Source organism: Myxine glutinosa, chromosome 1 (genome assembly GCF_964187855.1).
Source record: "Myxine glutinosa chromosome 1, kmMyxGlut1.1, whole genome shotgun sequence".
Lineage (NCBI taxonomy): Eukaryota > Metazoa > Chordata > Myxini > Myxiniformes > Myxinidae > Myxine > Myxine glutinosa.
Genome location: NC_136261.1, coordinates 18754074 through 18775974, shown reverse-complemented (window position 1 = coordinate 18775974; position 21901 = coordinate 18754074). Strand labels below are relative to the sequence as shown.

General features: G+C 49.6%; 1 protein-coding gene across 1 annotated transcript in view; it reads left to right on the top strand.

The window, feature by feature from the left end:
- Positions 1–21696, top strand: part of LOC137421592 (interleukin-6 receptor subunit beta) — a 113778-nt gene extending 92082 nt beyond the window's left edge. The window contains exons 10-16 of the mRNA XM_078786044.1: positions 2689–2883; positions 3024–3125; positions 13239–13394; positions 14114–14248; positions 14471–14567; positions 16523–16595; positions 18957–21696. Coding sequence (XP_078642170.1) covers positions 2689–2883; positions 3024–3125; positions 13239–13394; positions 14114–14248; positions 14471–14567; positions 16523–16595; positions 18957–19415 — 1217 coding nt within the window. The 3' untranslated portion in view covers positions 19416–21696. The remainder of the gene's footprint in view (positions 1–2688; positions 2884–3023; positions 3126–13238; positions 13395–14113; positions 14249–14470; positions 14568–16522; positions 16596–18956) is intronic.
- Positions 21697–21901: the final 205 nt, after the last annotated feature.

Below are 21901 nucleotides of genomic sequence, written 5' to 3'. Positions count from 1 at the left end.
CAGGTCTTTCCACAGATTCTCAATGGGATTCAAGTCTGGGTTTTGGCTGGGCCACTCAAGGACTTTCAGGTTGTTGTTCTTAAGCGGTTCCAGTGTTGCTTTGGCTGCATGCTTGGGGTCATTGTCCTGTTGGAACAAAAAACTTCGCCGCAGTCTAAGCTCTTTTTCACTCTGAAGCAGGTTCTCCGCAAGGATTTATCTGTATGTGGCTCCATTCATTGTTCCCTCCATCCTTACAAATCTCACAGTATCTGCCACTGAAAAGCATCCCCATAGCATGATGCTTCCTCCGCCATGCTTCACTGTAGGGATGGTGTTAGATGGGTGATAACTTTTGCTCGGTTTCCGCCAGACATAGGTAGCACTTTGCATTCAGGCCAGACTTTAATCTTGGTTTCTTCAGACCACAGAATCTTGTTTCTCACAGTCTGTGAGTCCTTTAGGTGCTTTTTGGCAAACTCCAAGCGGCTTTCATGTGTCTTTCACTGAGTAGAGGCTTCCGTCTGGCCACTCTGCCATAAAGGCCAGATCGGTGGAGTGTTGCAGTGATGGTTGTCCTTCTGGAAGTTTCTCCCATCTCCACACAGGATCTCTGGAGCTCAGCCAGAGTGACCATCGGGTTCTTGGTCACCTCTCTCACCAAGGCCCTTCTCCCCCGATTGCTCAGTTTGACCGGGCGGCCAGCTCTAGGAAGAGTCCTCGTTGTTCCAAACTTCTTCCATTTAAGAATTATGGAGGCCACTGTGCTCTTGGGAACCTTCAATGCAGCAGATATTTTTTTGTAGGCTTCCTCAGATCTGTGCCTCGACACAATCCTGTCTCTGAGCTCTGCAGGCAGTTCCTTCGACCTCATGGCTTGGTTTTTGCTCTGATATGCATTGTCAGCTGTGAGACCTTATGTAGACAGGTGTGTGCCTTTCCAAATCATGTCCAATCAATTGAATTTACCACAGGTGGACTCCAATCAAGGTGTAGAAACATCTCAAAGATGATCAAGAGAAATGGGAGGCACCTGAGCTAAATTTCAAGTGTCATAGCAAAGGGTATGAATACTTATGTCATGTGATATTTCAGTTTTTTCTTTTTAATAAATTTGCAAAACTTTCTAAAATCCTGTTTTCTCTTTGTCATTATGGGGTATTGAGTGTAGATTGATGAGGGGAAAAATGAATTTAAACGATTTCAGCATAAGGCTGCAACATAACAAAATGTGAAAAAGTGAAGGGGTCTGAATACTTTCTGAATGCACTGGAATAGCCATTGCTCATCCCCCGATATACGTACTTGATGTGACATTTATGCAACAAAAGTTAATCTCATTCGACATCAAATACCCCTCATCAAACTCACCATTGATCCACAAAATATGTGAAGTGATTTTTCACACAAACCGACGCAAAGGTAACGATAATTAAACATCCTCATTTTAAATAAATCCTGTCCCATGTCTGCAGCAAATTGAACAAATATTAGCCAATGTTTCCTTCCCCCTTTTCTTCTTCCTCAAAAGATCATTGCAACATTGCACGCGTCACTCAAAAGTTATCAGAATAACTGTTACACACAAGTCATGCACATGGAGATGTTACACAAATCACGCACGCACATACAGACACAGACACGATAGACAACGCTGCAGTCGATTTCAGACAAGCACAGCTGGGTGATCATGGGGGGGGGGGGAAGTGACGTAACTTCCGGGGTACTCTGGGTAACGGTGACGCCATCTTGCGATGTCACTTTTCTCTCCGCAGTCATTTGGGGCTAATTAAGGAGAAATTCCCCCTGTTGGGAAACCCTGGCTTATCTCTTCATGGGAAAATGTTTCAGATGGGAATGTTAATAGGCCGAAACCATCATTTGGGTCGGCCGAAACCATCATTTGGGTCGGCCAAAACCATCATAAGCATCATTTGGGTCGGCCAAAACCATCATAAGCATCATTTGGGTCGGCCAAAACCATCATAACCATCATTTGGGTCGGCCAAAACCATCATAAGCATCATTTGGGTCGGCCAAAACCATCATAACCATCATTTGGGTCGGCCAAAACCATGATAACCATCATTTGGGTCGGCCAAAACCATCATAACCATCATTTGGGTCGGCCAAAACCATCATTTGGGTCAGCCAAAACCATCATAAGCATCATTTGGGTCAGCCAAAACCATCATTTGGGTCGGCCAAAACCATCATAACCATCATTTGGGTCAGCCAAAACCATCATAACCATCATTTGGGTAGGCCAAAACCATCATAACCATCATTTGGGTCGGCCAAAACCATCATAAGCATCATTTGGGTCGGCCAAAACCATCATAAGCATCATTTGGGTCGGCCAAAACCATCATAACCATCATTTGGGTAGGCCAAAACCATCATAACCATCAATTGGGTCGGCCAAAACCATCATAAGCATCATTTGGGTCGGCCAAAACCATCATAAGCATCATTTGGGTCGGCCAAAACCATCATAACCATCATTTGGGTCGGCCAAAACCATCATAACCATCATTTGGGTCGGCCAAAACCATCATAAGCATCATTTGGGTCGGCCAAAACCATCATAACCATCATTTGGGTCGGCCAAAACCATCATAACCATCATTTGGGTCAGCCAAAACCATCATTTGGGTCGGCCAAAACCATCATAAGCATCATTTGTGTTGTTCCGTTTATCCAATTTAGGTGTTTCGAGCTTCCGGGTGAAGAGCCCTGGGGATTTTGGAGATCATGTGATTTCACTGACTTGGGAAACTCTTGGCGGACGATCAAACCATCCTTCACGTTTTGTGGTGGCATGGTCAGAGTCATGTGATGGATCCCCGGCTGATTTTCATTGGCTTTCACTGCCAGACTCCCAAACACAAGTAAACATCACCGGTAAGTTATTTCCGGTTCCGTTCGTGTCTGACATCATTGCTCCTTGTCTTTTGCGCCAGCCTACAATGGTCTACAATGTAACATAACGGTTTCCTTAACATGAGTATTTGTCATTTAAACACTTGTTTGATGTTGTGCAGATGGAGTTAAACCACTGACTTGCTACAATGTATCGGTTTACCCTGTGTTTGGGAACCTCGAAGGCCTGCCCTCGTCTTTACTGGCATACTCTCGTGAAGATGGTCAGTTCACTCACCTGTGTACTTTCCGATCCGTATCATTTGGCTGAGTATATCTTTGTGTTTGCACATGTTATTTATTTTCACTGTATGTACGCATGTGCATACTTAGTTACCTGTATTACAGACCTGCAATGACTAATTTGGAATGAACCCTTCAGCTCGTTTGTTGCAGAACTTTAAGCTCCTCATTGCTGTGACACTGATAGCTCTTCGTCTTCTTCATTAGGAAAACGAGGATACAGGGGAGGGCAAATAGGGGGAGGGGGAAGAGGAAGAGAAGGAGGAAAAATTTACCGGTGCGAAGAGTGCTTTTTTTTGTATACAAGATCGAGGCTGGTGAAAGAGCTAACATTAATCACACAAAAAGTCAAACCGACACAAACCAACACATAAATTACAAAATAATGGGACCGGTAGACAAGATGGGGAGAGAGGGCGAAGGACACAAACACAACATTTGAGAGCAGGGACATTAGTGGGGCAACTTAGCATAACAATCGTGCATTTTGTGAGGAAAGCACCAAATTTGGCACACTAGTGGACTATCCTATTATGAACAGATTTGGATATTGGGCCATCTCAAATTCAGCCCCTGATGGCTGTGGCAGCCATTTTCCAAAATGACACCTTCAGCTTGTTCCGACGAATTGCATCATCAATTGGCTTGGTCCTTTCCACCAGGCATTCTCTGGTGAAAGCCTGGAACTGCTCTTGGCCAATCTTCTTCACATTCCTCACCGTCTCAACTGCAGCAGGACCTTCAATTTCCTTTGTGTCAAGGACAACCAGATCCATGCTCTCTTCCGCAAAGGGGTTGCCAAGCTCTTCTATGACGCTGACAAGGGCGCGGACATCCTTGGCGAAAGAGGTCTGCACACTTGGTGTCTGGTCGTGATGACGTGTGTCCTCTCGCCTCCCCCAGTGTTGATGGCCATCTTGGAACTCTTCTATGGGCCTGGCAACTTCTGGCCCGGCAATCATCCAACGCCGCAGGGCACTTGGGTTGTCAGTGAGGCCGACTGCTCCACCATCTCCTTTGATGCAGGCGTTATTCTGTTCATGCGCCTGGTCGATTGGGATCGAAGAGAACACCTTCTTCGTCTTCTGTACAGTGAAGTTGCCAGCCCTGAATTCTCTGGCTACATCTGGGTGCTTCATTGGGAGTGCAACCATGTCCCTCAGGTGAACAGGGACCCAGCTGGCATAGTGTGTGTGGTCTAAGGCATGGAACCATGGGACCAGTTCCGTCAGGGCATCAAGGTACATCGTGAATGAAGCCTGCCGCAGAGAACGCACGTAGACCAGGACCAACATCTCTAGTTCCAGCACAGTTGCCCAGTGTTGAAAGTTGGGAATGTCTTCTCCTCTCTGGTGACACCAGTCTTCGAACTCAGGCAGGTCTTCTGCATCATCAGCATATGTCATACAGTGGCGTTCATACCCACGGTGTTGCAGGATGTGCAGTGCCGCTGCAGTGATTTGATGAGCTCTTCTTGTGCGGGTGACGTGGGCAGCTCGCAGGAAGGAGTCGGCCGTCCCTGGCGTTGCAATCTCAGCTTGCAAATCTGCAAAATCTGCAAATCTTGCAAAAACCAAATCTCTGAATCTGAGATGGCCCAATATCCAGATCTTTTCATAATATGATAGTCTACTAGTGTGCCAAATTTGGTGCTTTCCTCACAAAATGCACAATTGTTATGCTATATTTAGCTTAGCTGCCGGACTACATCGGGAGATGTGTGGGAGGGAGAGGGCTTGGGGGGAGGTGGGAGAGGTATAAAACATATGGACACTGCAAGGCCTTCCAGGAAAGAAGGTGGACTTTCGAAAAAGTGTATCTGGAGTGAATTGGCGGGGGTAGAAAAGATAAAGGTTTTGGATGGGGGAAGATAAGAAATGGTGGTGAACAGCTGTGTTGAAGATCTCGAGGGAGGAGTGGGATTGAATGGAGTGGGGGAGTTTGTTCCAGAGGTGGGAAAAAAGGGGAATAAAAGAGTGAAGGTGAGGAGAGAGCCTAGATTTTGGGAGTTTAACCAGAAGAGGGTTGCTGGCAGCTCTTGTGCGACCTGTAGGAATATTTGGGGGACGGAGCAGAGAGAGAGCTGGGGGAGCTAGGCCGGAGAGGAGTTGGTAGAAGACAGAAAGACCACCAACCTGCCTGTGGTGAGTGAGTGAAAGGCCTTCGGAGTTAGCTTCATCGCAGGAGATTCCAATGATTTTGAAAGCTTTGGTTTCAACAGCGTGAAGTCGTGCGAGGTGTGAGGCAGGAGCACCGGCCCAGAGGGGGGGAAAAATATTCCATTGAGCTGCGGATGAAAGCCTTGTATGTGGTGAGGAGCTCAGGTGTGCCAAGGAAGGACTTCGCACGACGGAGGATGCCCAGTCGGCGACTGGCTTTGGAGGCCAGCTTGGAAATGTGGTTTTCCCAAGAAAGATCATGGCAGATAGTGACACCCAAAAGCTTGAGCGACAGAACTTCTTGGAGAGGATTGTTGAGAAAGTAGATGGGAGGGTTTTCCAGTCGGTCTTTTCGGAGAGACATAGTAAGAGTAACAATGGTCCTCATTTAACTCAATGGCTTTAACCTCAGTGTTGCTTTAATTAGCCATTTATGGAATCTATCATCGCATCTGACATCAAATCCTTCCTCTTCTCTAATGGCTTGATCTCTGACCATCAATTTAGTTTCAGACTAGGTCACTCTACTCTGGACATGCTGCTTCTGCTATCTCAACAATGGATGGAGGTCCTCAATGCCAAACAGGAAATTGGAGCTGTCTCCCTTGACATATCTCGTGCCTTTGATATGGTCTGGCACCCCGCTCTGCTCACCAAACTCTCCTCCTATGGGATTCATGGAAATCTCCACGCACGGCTTGCGGACTTCCTCTCTGGTCGTAGTCAACGTGTGGCCCTGAATGGGTTTCTCTCATCTCCCCTTCCTGTTCAGGCTGGAGTTCCCCAAGGTAGTCGGGTCTCACTATTTGGCAAGATATTTCCTGCGAAAACCACATGTCCAATCTGGCCTCCAAAGCCAGTCGCCGACTGGGCATCCTCCGTCGTGCAAAGTCCTTCCTTGGTACACCTGAGCTCCTCACCACATACAAGGCTTTCATCCGCAGCTCAATGGAATACTGTTCCCCCTCTGGGCCGGTGCTTCTGCATCACACCTAGCTCGGCTTCACGCTGTTGAAACCAAAGCTTTCAGGATCATTGGAATCTCCCGCGATGAAGCTAACTCCGAAGGCCTTTCACTCACTCACCGCAGGCAGGTTGGTGGTCTTTCTGTCTTCTACCAACTCCTCTCCGGCCTTGCTCCCCCAGCTCTCTCTGGGCTCTGTCCCCCAAATATTCGTACAGGTCGCACAAGATCTGCCAGCAACCCTCTAATGGTTAAACTGCCAAAATCAAGACTCTCTGCTCACCTTCACTCTTTCATTCCCCTTTTCTCCCACCTCTGGAACAAACTCCCCCACTCCCTTCAATCCCACTCCTCCCTCCAGGTTTTTAAAACAGCTGTTGACCACCATCTCTTGTCTTCCCCCATCCAAAACCTTGATCTTTTCTACCCCCGCTAATTTCACCCCAGATCCACTTTTTTGAAATGCCAACTTCTTTCCTGGAAGTCCTTGCAGTGTCCATGTGTTTTATACTTCTCCCACTCCCCCTCCCCCCCCCCCTTCCCATGCCTCCTCCCCCCAAGCCCTCTCCCTCCCACAGATCTCCCGATGTCCCTGCTCTCAAATGTTGTGTTGATGTGCGTCCCCTTCTCTCCCCATCTTGTCTACCACTCCCCTTATTATATACTTTGTGTGTCTGTTTGATTTTTTTTTGTGATAAATGTTAGCTCTTTCATGAGCCTCGATCCTGTATCGAAAAAAACAAAAAACCTCAGTGTTGCTTTAACCTCAGTGTTGCTTTAACCTGTGTTGCACAGGTAAAACTAGAATGCCACTCAGTAGAGCGCATACTCCCACCGTTGGTCAAGTTGGAATAGTACGATTTCACAAAAGTTTGAGGGAGTAGTTCAGTGACAACACAAGACAAGACAACACAAGACAGACACTGCACAGATATATATTTAGAATATATAGAAGATCATGTAAAAAAAAAAAAAAGGCAATTTCTCTTACATTTTCGGATTCAGCGTTCAAGTCTATATAAGTGAGTGTATTTTGAGGCATATGTGACTTCAAATAAAATTGTAAGCCAGGAAAACGTTCGTTTCATTCTTTAGGGATACAACATGTAAAACTGGCCCAAACGTGAAAACAAAACTCGCTCATTTTAAGTCGTACAAGCTAATGCGACCACTCATTCTTCTGGGAAGAATCCCGTGCACATGCTGGTCACACTTATAACTCACCTAAGTCTTTATAAGTTCATCAAATACTGACAACGCGATTGACATCCGCTGAGGTAAATGTTGATATCTCTTCTGAGGTAAAAAAAAAATAAAAAAACAGTTTTAAAGCATTATCCGGATCAACCGATACATTTTATGAAACGGGCAAACGTAATACACACTGGTGGTTTTAAAATGACAGAATGTGTCTTTATTAGAAAAAAAAAAAAGAACCTTGAAGACGACGCTGCTAACAAAATACACCTGTCTAACGCATAGCCACGAGTTTAAACTACATTTACAACAAATATGAAAACTATTTTTATATTGTGGCGGACACGGAAGCTCACTGGCGTGGTGACATCATTCCGCGCACCAAGTGGGCGGCGGCCACGCCGAGGGGTAGGCGTGGCCTCAGGATATACACCGGGCGCGCAGCCCGAAGCGCGCCAGTGTTACAGTGAGCTCTTGAATAAAGACTCTTACAAATTACCGCGTTGTCCGCTTCCTCCTTGTTTACAAGCAGCGCGCGACGCGCGTAACGCCGCGCTTTACTGGTGACCCTCGACGTTGGATCTGCCGTAGCGTTCCTTCCAAACACGACGCCATTGCCATGCCCAACAACGCGATGTCGGTTAAACTTCCCGAATTTTGGGAGGCCCAGGCCGAAGTTTGGTTCGTCCAAGCCGAAGCCCAGTTTCAGCTTCGGCGCCTCACCAACGACGACATGCACTACTGCCACGTCGTCGCCTCCCTCGGGCCCGGCACGGCCGCTCGAGTTGTGTCCGTCCTTCGCCACCCACCGGACGGCCACAAGTACGAGGCACTCAAGCGGCTGCTCCTAGCCACGTTCGGCCTCACGGAGGACGCACGGGCCGACCGCCTCCTGGATCTCCCCGAGCTCGGCGACACGCGCCCATCGGTCCGAATAGACCATATGCTGTCACTGTTGGGCGACGAAGCCCCTGGTTCTCTATTCCGGGCGCTTTTCCGTCGCCAACTTCCAGCACAGGTACGCCTTGCGTTGGCCGGGACCGTGCTAACGGAACCCCGAGCATTGGCCGCCGAGGCGGACAGGTACCTCGCGGCTTCGGACACGCGGGCGAGAGTCGGTGCGGCCCACCTCGTGGATCCCAAGGCCGATGCTGATCCACAGCATCAGTTTCCACAGCATACACAGCATGCTGATACGCACCTCGTGGCCGCCGCCACGCCCCGCCCACCGCTGCGGTGAAAACCGCCACCGCGGGGAAAACCGCCGGCTCCACCGGCCTGGCGGAGCCAGCCGCGCTCCTCCAGCTCCACCACCTGGTGCCGGTTCCACGCCAGGTTCGGCCACGAGGCTCGACAGTGTCATCCGCCATGCTCCTTCGACAGGTCGGGAAACGCCCGGGCCGGCGCTCGATAGTGGCAATGAGCGCCGGCCGTTCGAACAGCCTGCTGTTCATCACGGACACCTTATCCGGGCGCCGTTACCTGTGCGACACAGGAGCGCAGGTGAGTGTCGTTCCTGCCGGTACGTCGGACAAGCACGCCGCGGGCGGGGCCCCCGCGCTGCTTGCCGCAAACGGGACGCCCATCCGTACGTACGGAAAACGCTGCCTCTCTGCGGTTCGGAGGGCAGGTTTTCCGATGGTCGTTCGTCACCGCCGACGTGCCCATGGCATTGTTTGGCGCGGACTTCCTGTGCGCAAATGGGCTCCTGGTCGACATAAAGCACAGACGTCTTGTCTAGGCCGAGACGTTCAGCTCGCTCGCTTGTGCGCTGCCCAGCTCGTCGAGCAGCCCACTGGGCGGCTCACCGAGCGGCTTGCTGAATGGTTCGGTTCCGGCCACGTTGATCTGTACGCTTCCGGTAGCGGACGAATTCACCCGCCTCCTCGCCGGCTTCCCGGCCCTCACGCGGCCCACCTTCTTGGCGGGGGCCGTCAAGCACGGGGTGGCCCATCATATCCCCACCGTCGGGCCACCGGTCTACGCCCGGGCACGCCGCCTCGAGCCGACGAAGCTGGCGGTAGCAAAAGCGGGGTTCGCTACCCTGGAGCGACTCGGCATCGTTCGGCGCTCGGAGAGTGCTTGGGCGTCGCCGCTGCACATCGTGCCGAAGCCCGGAGGGGGATGGCGACCGTGCGGTGACTATCGCCGTCTCAATGACGCCACCACCCCCGACCGCTACCCCGTCCCCCACATTCAGGACTTTTCCACCCGTTTGGCGGGCATGTCCTTCTTCTCGAAGGTGGACCTCATACGCGGTTACCATCAGGTCCCCGTCAGGCCGGAGGAAGTCCCGAAGACGGCGGTCATCACGCCGTTCGGACTCTTCGAATTCCTGCGGATGCCCTTCGGTCTGAAGAATGCGGCTCAGGTGTTCCAGCGGCTGATGGACAGCGTCCTGCGCGACTTGGATTTTGTATACGTCTACCTGGACGATATCCTCGTCGCCAGCGCGTCCCGCGAAGAGCACCGACACCACCTCCGCACGCTCTTCGAACGCCTGGGCCAGCATGGCCTGATGGTGAACCCCGCAAAGTGCCGGTTCGGCATCGCCGAACTCGATTTTCTGGGGCACCGCGTCACCAGGCACGGAGCCGTCCCCCTGCTGGCCAAGGTGGAGGCGGTGAAGGGGTTTCCGTGCCCCCGCACGATCAGGGGGCTGCAGGAGTTCCTGGGCATGGTGAACTTTTACCATCGGTTCCTGCCCCGTATCGCCCAGCTTCTGCGCCCCCTGCACGAAGCTCTCCGAGGTAAGCCGGGCAAAGGCGACGTCACCTGGACCGAGCAGATGGACGCGGCGTTCACGGGCGCGAAGCTCGCCTTGGCTAACGCCACCATGCTCGCGCACCCGGCGCCCGATGTGCCGATCGCCCTCACCACCGACGCCTCGGACTACGCGGTGGGCGCGGTGCACGAGCAATGGGTGCGTGGAGCTTGGCAACCACTGGCGTTCTTTAGCCGGCAGCTTCGCCCGCCCGAACGCCGTTACAGTACCTTCGACCGTGAGTTGCTCGGGCTTCACTTGGCGGTCAGGCACTTCCGCCATCTGCTCGAGGGCCGTGCGTTCACGGCCTTCGTCGACCACGAGCCGCTGGTCTTCGCGATGGGCAAGGTCACCGAGCCGTGGTCGGCCCGGCAGCAGCGTCACCTCTCGGCCGTGTCCGAGTACACGACGGACATCCGGCACGTCGCGGGGAAGGACAACCCGGTGGCGGATTGCCTTTCCCCGGCCGTCGCCCACGCAGTCCACCTCGGCATCGACTATGCCCGGATGGCAGCGGACCAGGCCGCTGACCCCGACGTCCAGGCCTTGCGGACCGCCGTCACGGGCCTCCGCGTCACCGAGGTGCCGTTCGACGGCGCGGGCGCGGCCCTCTTGTGCGACGTCTCGCTCGGGCGGCCTCGCCCCATCGTGTCCGCGGGCTGGCAGCGCCAGGTGTTTGACGCCATCCACGGGCTGTCCCACCCGGGCGCGAGGGCCTCCCAAAGGTTGATCGCTGACAAATTCGTCTGGCATGGCCTCCGGAAGGCCGTCCGCGGCTGGGCCAGGACGTGCCTCGCGTGCCAGCGCGCCAAGGTGCACCGGCACACCCAGGCCCCGTTGGCTCCGTTTACGGTGCCGGAACGCCGGTTTGACCACGTCCACGTGGACCTGGTGGGACCTCTGCCCCCCTCGCGGGGTTTCACCCACGTCCTCACCATGGTGGACCGCACCACCCGGTCGCCGGAGGCCGTGCCCTTGGCGTCGACGACGGCGGCGGACGTCGCGCAGGCTTTCATCGCCACCTGGGTCGCCCGGGTCGGTGCCCCCTCAGACATCTCGTCCGACCGCGGCCCCCAGTTCACCTCGGAGCTCTGGGGGGCGGTCGCGCAGGGGCTCGGGGTCCGGCTGCACCAAACCACGGCCTACCACCCCCAGGCTAACGGCCTGTGTGAGCGATTTCACCGCTCATTGAAGGCCGCGCTCCGGGCCACCCTCCGCGACGGCGGCTGGGTCGACAGGCTCCCCTGGGTCCTGCTGGGCCTCCGGACGGCGCCCAAGGAGGACCTGTGCGCATCCGCGGCGGAGTTGGTCTTCGGGCAACCGCTGCGGGTGCCGGGCGAGTTCCTCCCCGACACCATGGTCCGCGGCACAGCAGCGCTCCGCTCTGCAGGAGACCGCCCAGAGGTTCGCCCCGGTGCCGACGGTACGCCACGGGCACCCACCGACGCACGTCGCCCCGGAGCTTCGCACGGCGGAGTACGTCTTCGTCCGCCACGATGCCCATCGGACACCACTGCGGCCCCCGTACGACGGGCCTTTCCGCGTGCTGGAGACCGGGGTGAAACACTTCACCCTGGACATCGGCGGTACTCCTGACCGCGTTTCTGTGGACCGCCTCAAGCCGGCCCACCTCGACGTGGACCACCCACCGCCGGTGGCTCGGCCCCTGCGTCGGTGCCGCCCCCCTGCGAGCGGACCTCCGGCACCGCCCAGCACCGCAGGCACGCCGCCCCCCGGTCCGGCACCCATCCCGGGTACAGCCGGGGGCATCCCACCTGGCATCCCTGCACCCCGGACGCCGCCGGTCGCCAGAGGGCGCTTCGGCCGGGTCATCCGTTTGCCCCGCAAACTGGCCCTCCAGGTGTGCGGGAATTCTGGGGGGGCGCGTGTGGCGGACACGGAAGCTCACTGGTGTGGTGACATCATTCCGCGCACCAAGTGGGCGGCGGCTACGCCGAGGGGTAGGCGTGGCCTCAGGATATACACCGGGCGCGCAGCCCGGAGCGCGCCAGTGTTACAGTGAGCTCTTGAATAAAGACTCTTTCAAATTACCGCGTTGTCCGCTTCCTCCTTGTTTACAAGCAGCGCGCGTAACGCCGCGCTTTAATATCACAATGTTAAATATAGAATATATAGAAGATAATGTTTAAAAAATGAGCCCTATCTTCCAATGGTAAAAAAATCCTTCGAAAAATTCCTGGATCGGGAATAATATCCTGAGCTTCACCAAAAACTAATCAATTATTCCTTATCCCAAGAGCAATCATCCCACCAACGTTCATCCAAATCCATTCAGAACTTTTCCAGATATCTTGTTCACAAACACATGAACACACACACGCACGCACACACACACACACACACACGGACACGATCGAATGCATTATTCCCTGGCGGGAGTAAAAAGAAAAATGTAATACCCTCTGCCACCAACACCTGGTGGCGCTATACGGTACACATTTACATAGAGAATTGATACCCCACACCCGGCCCTCAACACCTCTGCATGAGGCCATTGCCACATTGCCTATGTTAACCCCTTCTGGGGGTAACCTCCCGGGGGTAATTTCGATAGCAAGTCTCCCACATTAAAAGTGGTCCAGGCCTTTGCCGCAAATGTTACACCAAGCTGACCTGTTTGTTTGTGACCTGATGTTCCCAGAGAGAGAGAGAGAGAGAGAGAGAGAGAGAGAGTGTGTGTGTGTGTGTGTGTGTGTGTGTGTGTGTGTGTGTGTGTGTGTGTGTGTGTGTGTGTGTGTGTGTGTGTGTGTGTGTGTGTGTGTGTGTGTGTGTGTGTGTGTGTGTGTGTGTGTGTGTGTGTGTGTGTGTGTGTGTGTGTGTGTGTGTGTGTGTGTGTGTGTGTGTCAGTCAGATCAATTTAACACTCCTGTGTTTTTTGAGTGACAATCATTCATGTCCATCCATCTTGTATAACTCGCTCACGGTGTTGTTGAATTTGTGTGGAATTTCGATTTTTATGTGATGCGATATAAACTTCAATCTGTTCCAGTTCCTGAAGTCCCTCCAAGGAAATTAAAGGTGGATCAAAGCAAACGCACAGCCTCCTTGAGCTGGATCCCACCACCCATATCTGCCTGCCGAGGTCTAATTCTGCATTATGAAGTCTCCTGGAGTACACATCATGTGGAGAGAGGACAGAAAAACTGTAAGTGATTCAACCAATCGTTTTCATTCTTTGTGCTGTACATTCCTATTTGAGTCTGTATTGTTGATTCCTCCAGAGAAGAGTAAAAGGTGCCATTTGTTACCTCCGCCACCGAAAGTGGATGGAGGTTATGTTTTCACCCATGTCTGTCTGTTTGTCTGTCTGTGAACAAGATATCTCAAAAAGTTACGGACGAAACTTGGTGGAGAGGTTGGGTGTGTGACAAGGAAGAATTGATTAGATTTTGGTCAAGATTCGAAGCCGGATTCGGATAAGAGAATTATTTAATTTCTCGAGTGATTCTTCACCATTGAGAGATCGGGTGAAAAGTGATATAATAACATATTTCAAAAAGTTATGGACGAGTTAGTTAGGTGAGAAGAACCAGCCGATTAGATTTTGGTTCAGGTCCGAATGCAGATCCGGCCTATCAGTGGGATACAAAACATGTATGTTCAGCCTGGCGGAGGTATGCGCTCTTCCGATTCTTATGTGCACAAAGGGGAATTTCGGAAATAATGATTGGTGTGGAAGGAGGGGATGGGAAGATACCAGGAGAGGGAGAATGAAAATTAATTTGGGAGGAGCTATGAATAAGGGGAGGGAGGAGGATTGCATGAGGTGTAAAGGAAGGAGGAGTTAAACTCTGCCATATTTACATCTGTTAAAGAGATGATCCTGAAATTCTTGAAAGCTTAATATATTTTTATGTGCCGCAGATGCCAACACAACCAAGACGAGTTATGAGCTGCAGAACCTGAAGCCCTCCACACGTTATGAGGTGGAAGTTTCAGCTGTAACACGAAAGGGGGCCAGTATGCCTTCAACGTACACCTTTAAAACCCATACTTTTGGTAAGGTTCATGTTTTCAAAAAAGAAAAGATGTCACGTGACGGATTTATTCATCATAAACAAATTGTAACAGACTGAAAGAGCATGGTGAGAGTAAGTGGAGCAATGACAAACCTGCTTGTTGAGTCATTTGAGTTTTACAAGTACTTTGATACAAGTGTTTGACAGACATGTGGGCGTAGTTTCGCCATCTTTAAAAACATTTTTATCTTCTTCATCTCAGATACAGGAGAAGTAGAAATCATCATTGTGTCCACCTGTTTCTGTCTCCTCTTCCTCATCATCTTCCTTGTGTATGCGCAAATGCACTTCAAACGCAGGTATTGCCAACAAACAGGAAATGCACATCATATGCTCTTTTTTTCCAACTGCTCCTTTGCCTTTTTTTTTTTTGCCTTTTTAACACTTTTGCATTGCTCTTCTTCTTCTTTAGTATGTGGTTGAGGGTGTGGCTGTGCTGCTGATGCAATTTCATGTGTAGGTCAGGCAGGAATTTGAAATTTGTTCATGGTGCTGGCAAGAGGTCATCGACTGTTCGCGAAGGACACCGTGGGGTCTTTAACGTCCACCAATGAATGCCGGCAGATGGGACGCTTGTTTAACGTACACCCAGTGCCAGTCAATAAGCATAATAAGGCCTGTGCATCCACATCCCCAGTCATCTACTGAATCACTCAGTGTCGTCAGAGCATCATACGCAATCTTACTATAAGTCACCAAATGTCCGTCCGTCCGTCTGTCTGTCTGTCCGTCCGTCCGTTCCCAGGTACCGCAAAAACGGCTGAACCGATCGCAACGATATTTTGGGTGGGTAATCCTGGTCCCTGGAGTAAAATAGGCTAAATTGTTTTTCCAATTACAGCTTTGGTCTCCAGCATTTTCAGGTTTGGACTCCCGCCTAACGTTATTGTCCCGGGTACCGCAAAAACGGCTGCACCGATCGCAACGATACGCCTCCATGCACGTGGGATTCCCACGGGTGACCCCACCAGTAGATATAATGTGCAGGTATCGCCAACACATCTTCGTCCTCCGAGGGACCGCATCCTCCTACACGTGGACGAAGCTTATTGACGACGATCATTTACGCAACGCTATCCTCACAATGTGTGCAGAGTCACGCGCACTGGGAGATAGGCCCATTCTCCATACAGGTTGACTCGGCACACCCGGATTTGTCGCCTTGGTTAACGATTCCACATTGAAAAGGTGTGGCGTCCATCGACAGTTCTGCCATGCCAAAAACTGCAACAAACATCCGGTGGCAAAACGAGCTTTTGAAGGAAGAGCTAGGCCTGAAATGCTTACACTTGCTCCCAGATGGTGGCCCAATAATCCTATATCCAAAGTTCCTTTAGCATTAGCAACAGGCACCATGAATGGATGGCCTCTCTGCTCGAGAGCTCCAGAGCTCCAGACATAATGGGAGCGACTCGTTGTTGAGCAGTTATGGATATTAGATAGACAGCTAATTTTCAACCAGAATTTGAGAAGGAAGGTTAGCGATGCCCAAGCAGTCAAAATCTCGATGGTGCCAACTCAGAAAGTTCACCAGTTCACAGCTCCACAGCAAAGCCTAGATGATGTTCAGGTATGCGACTGCTGTCCTGATGTGCCGACATTAATGGGTCAGGTCCCCTTCGGTCCAGTTAGAGGCAAAGATGCGGCTTCTCAGTCCAAGTCTGATTCTGTGCTTAAACTTACCACACCGTCTGTTTGTAGGACATGTCAGGCTCTGCTGTGCCCATGCCAGAGTCCATATCACAACAGGAAGTCTCATGGGATACAGGAAGTCCTGCCCTATCGGAATTGGTTATGCTGCCCACACCACCAGAAGCTATTGACAGACCACCAGGTGCACACAATGGTGGCGTCTCGCCTGCCGAACAAGACAGTCCGAAGGAGTCTGACTGTACACCATCAACGAGAGGGTCGGGCTGCTCGCGCCACCCTCCGGTGTGGCAATGTAGTGATGGGTGACTCGTGGATTTGGGCGGAGGACCAAGACAACTTTAGTCGACAGTTTCCCTCCACTCACAGTCTCAGTTACAGGTGTCTGTCATATCTACGACTACCGACATTTTCCTTGCCTCTTCTGTGTACTTTGCTGGGCTTTAATATGTGTACTAGGAATACTGTCCCATTCACATAGCTATTTTCCATGTCCCTTCCAGGTTTCGTTTGTAGTTCCTGTGAGTGTTCATTTGTTCATTTACAGGTACCGACTGGGAAATGCATTCAATGTTCACTTTCAATCTTGCCGACTTTGTTTCAGGTTTCGTCAAGTCTGGCCCAAGGTTCCAGATCCAAATCACAGCAAGGTGCTTCGAGAGTTTGACTTAATGAAGGTAGGTTCCTGCATTTTCCCAATATTTTTATGCCTCCGCCCCTGAAGGTGGCCGGAAACCTTGATCTTTTCTACCGGAACCGGAAACCCCATCCAAAACCTTGATCTTTTCTACCCCCGCTAATTTCGGTCCCCTTGTGTTTTATACCTCTCCCCCCCCCCCCTCCCCCTCCCCCTCCCACGCCTCCTGCCCCCAAGCCCTCTCCCTCCCACACTTCTCCCTGCTCTCAAATGTTGTGGTTGTGTGCTTCCCCTTCTCTCCCCATCTTGTCTTCCGCTCCCTCTTTTTGTATATTTTGTTTGTCTGGTTTGTTTTGTTTGTTTGTTTGTGAAATAAATGTTAGCTCTTTCACAAGCCTCGATTCAGTATACAAAAAAAAAAAAAAAAAAAAAATAAACTACGTTTTTGGGTTGTCCGTCCGTACGTACGTCCGTCCGTCTGTCCGTACGGGCTAAACCTCGTTTTTCTCAGCAAGCACATGTCCAATTGAGGCGAAACTTTCAGGGTAGGAGTGACACCCATGCAGAATGTTTTTATGATAATTATGACGACATGGGTCACGTGGTATGGCAGCCATCTTGGATTAAACGCAAACAATTAAAATATTATTGCTCAGAAACGCTGAATGGAAAAATTTGAAACTTGGCACATTGTCAAGTACTCCTAATGGGGAACAAAAGCTTGATAATGATGACATCATAGGTGAAGTGGTATACCACCCAAAAATGATTTAATCTAATTCCTTATCCTAAAAATCTAAAATTGCATGCACATGATCTTTGACCCATTTGGCGTGAAATATTAAATTTATGACATCATAGGTCACATGGTTTGGCAGCCATATTGGATTTAACCGAAAACATTTTTTAAAAATCACCTTCTTCCAAACCACCAAATCGATTGACTCGAAACTTTACTTGTGTCATTGACATGGCAGTTAAAGGCATGGCAGTTAAAAGATGATCACGAAAACATCATTGGTCACATGGTGTGGCAGCCATATTGGATTGAAGGACAATATTAAACAAGCGTTACGCCTAGGTCCCCCATCGGTGAAGTGATGCGAGTTGACAAAGTGGAAGACGCAAGGCGGCCATCTTGGATTTTGATATGGCGACCCAATTTTCAATAGCGTTCTTCCTTATGCCTAGATACACCCACACACCAGATTAGAAGTTGGTACTTCGCTTATTTTTCAAGATATTTCACTCACAAGGTTCAGACATACATGGCGGTGGCCATCTTGGATTTTGACGTGGCGACCCAATTTTCAATAGCGTTCTTCCTTATGCGTAGATACACCCACACACCAGATTAGACGTTAGTAGTTCGTTTATTTTTCACGATATTTCGCTCACAAGGTTCAGACATATATATATATATATATGGTGGCGGCCATCTTGGATTTTGACGTGGCGACCCAATTTTCAATAGCGTTCTTCCTTATGCCTAGATACACACACACGCCGGATTAGAAGTTCGTACTTGGCTTATTTTTCAAGATATTCAGCTCACAAGGTTCAGACATACATGGCGGCGGCCATCTTGGATTTTGACGTGGCGACCCAATTTTCAACAGAGTTCTTGCTTGTGCCTAGATACACCCACACACCAGATTAGAAGTTGGTACTTCGCTTATTTTTCAAGATATTCCGCTCACAAGGTTCAGACATGCATGGCGTCAGACGTACATGGCGGCGGCCATCTTGGATTTTGACGTGGGTTGCACCCTCACACCAAATTTGAATGCGGTCCTTCGCTTACGCACGCCCGGAGGGGAAAACCATCGTCCCCCTTTCGGTCCGCGGTGCGACGGGGGACAATAATTATATCTCTGAAACTGCTTACCCTATCGATGCTAAATTTTACAAATATCATCCAACACCATTGTTGCATATAGTTTGAAAATGATGTCGTAAGTCACGTGGTTTGGCAGCCATCTTGGATATAAAAACAAACGTTATCTGATCAAGAAATTTCACAAACATGATCCCCTACCCATACATATACAGCGTGTACATTTTATAAGGTCACGTCATGTGGTATGGCAGCCATATTAGCTTGAAAGCCGATGTTTAAAAAAAAATCCTTTCTCTGAAACCGCTTCACCGATCAACGTGAAACCTGTCATGGCTGGTGAAAATGTGAAAATTGAAAACATCTGAAGGGATTTAAATCAAAGTTGTTTATTTTTGACAGTGAACAAGGGCATCTACCCATTATGGGACCATGCGGAGGCATATTGGCGACACAGTCGCATTGTTCTAGCTTACACAGGCAACTTTTCCCATCATAATTCCACCTTTCTTATCCAACATTATGGAATGTAAAACTAATTTTCTACCCACTCCCTTTTGTCAGCTGTGCAGTTCCGAACCAAGCAGTCCTTTAAGCCAGACGACGCTCATCTTCCCGAATGCTGACACAGAACCACAACCATCTGCCATTATTGAAAATATCCCGTGCTTGCCACCATTTAAAAATGGATCCCTCGGATTTGTATCTGTCTCATCAGATTTTTACCCTGGAATGATGAGTGTCTCCCCGGAGCTGCCGCATCCATCATATTCACGCATGGTCTATGCCAATCAGGATATTTGGCAATCTGAAGAATTACAAAAGTCCTACAAGAACATCGGTCCACACCTGGACACCCTGAGCTGGGGAGGGAAGATATGGAGATGTAAGGATGAGGGGAACATGTGTGCCAATGATATTTTCGTTTGGTTCAGCAGAGATGAGGTGTGGAGAAATGCAAATCATTTATTCTCCACATGCAAGACGCAAGATCCAACCGAGGAAGGGTACATGCCCCAGTAAAAGACTGTCCGTATTTTAAAAATGCAACCTGTAGTATCTCAGGACAGCTGGTCAATTTATATTGTCTTCTTCTTCTTTTTTAGCTTGTGCATGTTTTAGTAAGACATTCCACAATCAAGTTATTAAATTAAACCTCCGCCTACAGCTGGGGAGGGGCGATATTTGAGATGTCCTGATAAAGGAGATAACGGTCCAAGAGAAAGTATCTCGTGATACCTGTGAGGCTTTGTCTATGACATCACAGTGAAAACAATGTAATTACACAAACAGAATGTTACGAAGAATAATATTTGGCCAAAGATACTTGAGGGTATTGAAGATTGATTGCAAACAGCGATGCCATCTTGGTGGCACGGATAGGAGGCGATGTCGGAATAAGGAATGGGGAGAAGTTATGGCATCTTCTCCATGTCTATTATCAATGTTTTTAAACAATATTCGAGTGAAAGCTTTTCCATGTTAATCTTTGATGTTTTTTTTTTTTTACCTGTAACAAGGTGCTTTAGATTGCTTAATAAAAGCATCTTCATGGAAAGCATAAAAAAGGAGTACTTTTTGACGTAGCGGAATATAATCATGAATCCAAGTTTTGTCATAACCCGTCATTAGTTGTTTGAAATATCGTGATATATATATATGTCTGTGTATCGTTTGCTTGCCCTTTCTCTCAATGGTGAAGAATCGTATTAAAATAATTAAAATATATATATTTAAAAATTTCGCATTTGGATCTTCACCAAGATCTAAACAATGTGTCCTTGTCACGTCACACACCCAACCTGTCCAACAAGCTTTGTCCGAATCCATCCAAAACTTTTTGAGATATCCTGTTCACAGACAAACTGGAATGAATACGTAACCTCCGTCCACCTTCGACAGTGGAGGTCAAAATAATACCAAGTCCAACTTGGCAACACATGGTGTAAATTTCATGATGCCGCACTCTCAAAACTTGGAAACATTTACTAAACACTTTTGCAACATTGTAAATCCTTTAAATACACTAGAGGGCCCGTTGTACCAAATTTTCATTGATCTTCACCACCTTGTAGCATACAGACCTGCTGGATTCGGGGGTCTTTTGGGTCCTCAGAGATTTTTGGTGCTCGGTGACTTTTGGGCCTTCTGGGACGTCGGGGACTTTTGGGTCTTCATGGCCTTTTGGGACATCTGGGTCTTCATGGCCTTTGGGACATCAAGGACTTTTTGGGTCATCTGGGTTTTTTGGATCTTTTGGTCCTCTTGGACTTTTGGGACATCAAGGACTTTTTGGGTCATCTGGGTTTTTTGGATCTTTTGGTCCTCTTGGACTTTTGGGTCATCAAGGACTTTTTGGGTCTCAAGTGTTAAAAGGTCTTCCAAGGTCTAAGGGGTCTCAGCAGTCTAAAGGGTTAAAAGGTACATTTGAATAGTACGTCATTAATTGACATCAAAAATATGACACACACACACACACAACTCATCCATTTATAGTATATAATAGCTATTATTTATTTTTCATGTTCAATGTTCATGTTGCACAGTTCACCGAGAAGCGGGTGAAGCTTATAGAGGTTGCTAAGCTGTCTCGTCTGGGTAAGAATCCCGAACCATCCATAAACTGTCATCCCGGTGTTTCACAGGCAGAATGGTTCATCAATGTATGTGCGTTCCTCAGATGGACGTTTAACTGGGTGTCCCGTCTCATTGTGGGAACAGTTGTTGGACATTAAAGATCCCACGGTGTCCTTCTGGAAGCGTAGGGCAGCTAAGAGTAGGCCAGTGCAAGGCTACTAGGCTCCTGGGGTGAACTTCGAGCATTCGGAGAGTCGAAAAGCCAGGGGTTAACATAGTTCAGAGGGACCCAGAGTAGGTGGGAGAATAGATTAAGTTTGGACAGATTAGGGAGAAGCCGGCTGTCTTGCCTGCTTGCCAGCCACATCAAGAACCTGCCAGTAATGCCATCAGAACCTGCCAGTAATGCCATCAGCCTGCATCACATACACGACGGCCTTGTCGTCCTGGACCACCATCACCTGCCATGCCCACTGTGGCCTGTGCGCCATCTGTTCTGTTCCACGATTGCCAAAGCCAGCCATTCTCATCCTGCCTACAGGACCACAACATGAGCCTCAACAATGCTTCCAACATTAATATGAATAAAACAACAATGACTGCACTGTGATCACAACCTGCTGTGCCGTATGTAGATGTATGTAGATTACTGTATGTACCTGTTTGAGCGCCACCTGCTGGGCGGCGCGTGTTCAGAACCAATATAAATAAAGCACGTTGCATGCTTGCCTCTCGTCTCCTCTTATCTCTAGTTACTCGTAGTGTCAGTGAATTCCACAGATGAGACTTTTCGAGGTACCTCATCCTGAGTAACACTCGACCCAACCGAAGCCAATGGAAATTTCACGCAACAAACCCGGGAAGTATATACTCAGCAGAGGCCTAATGTCTTAGGTCCACCAGAAAACCAAAATGGCGGCTATATTATTTTG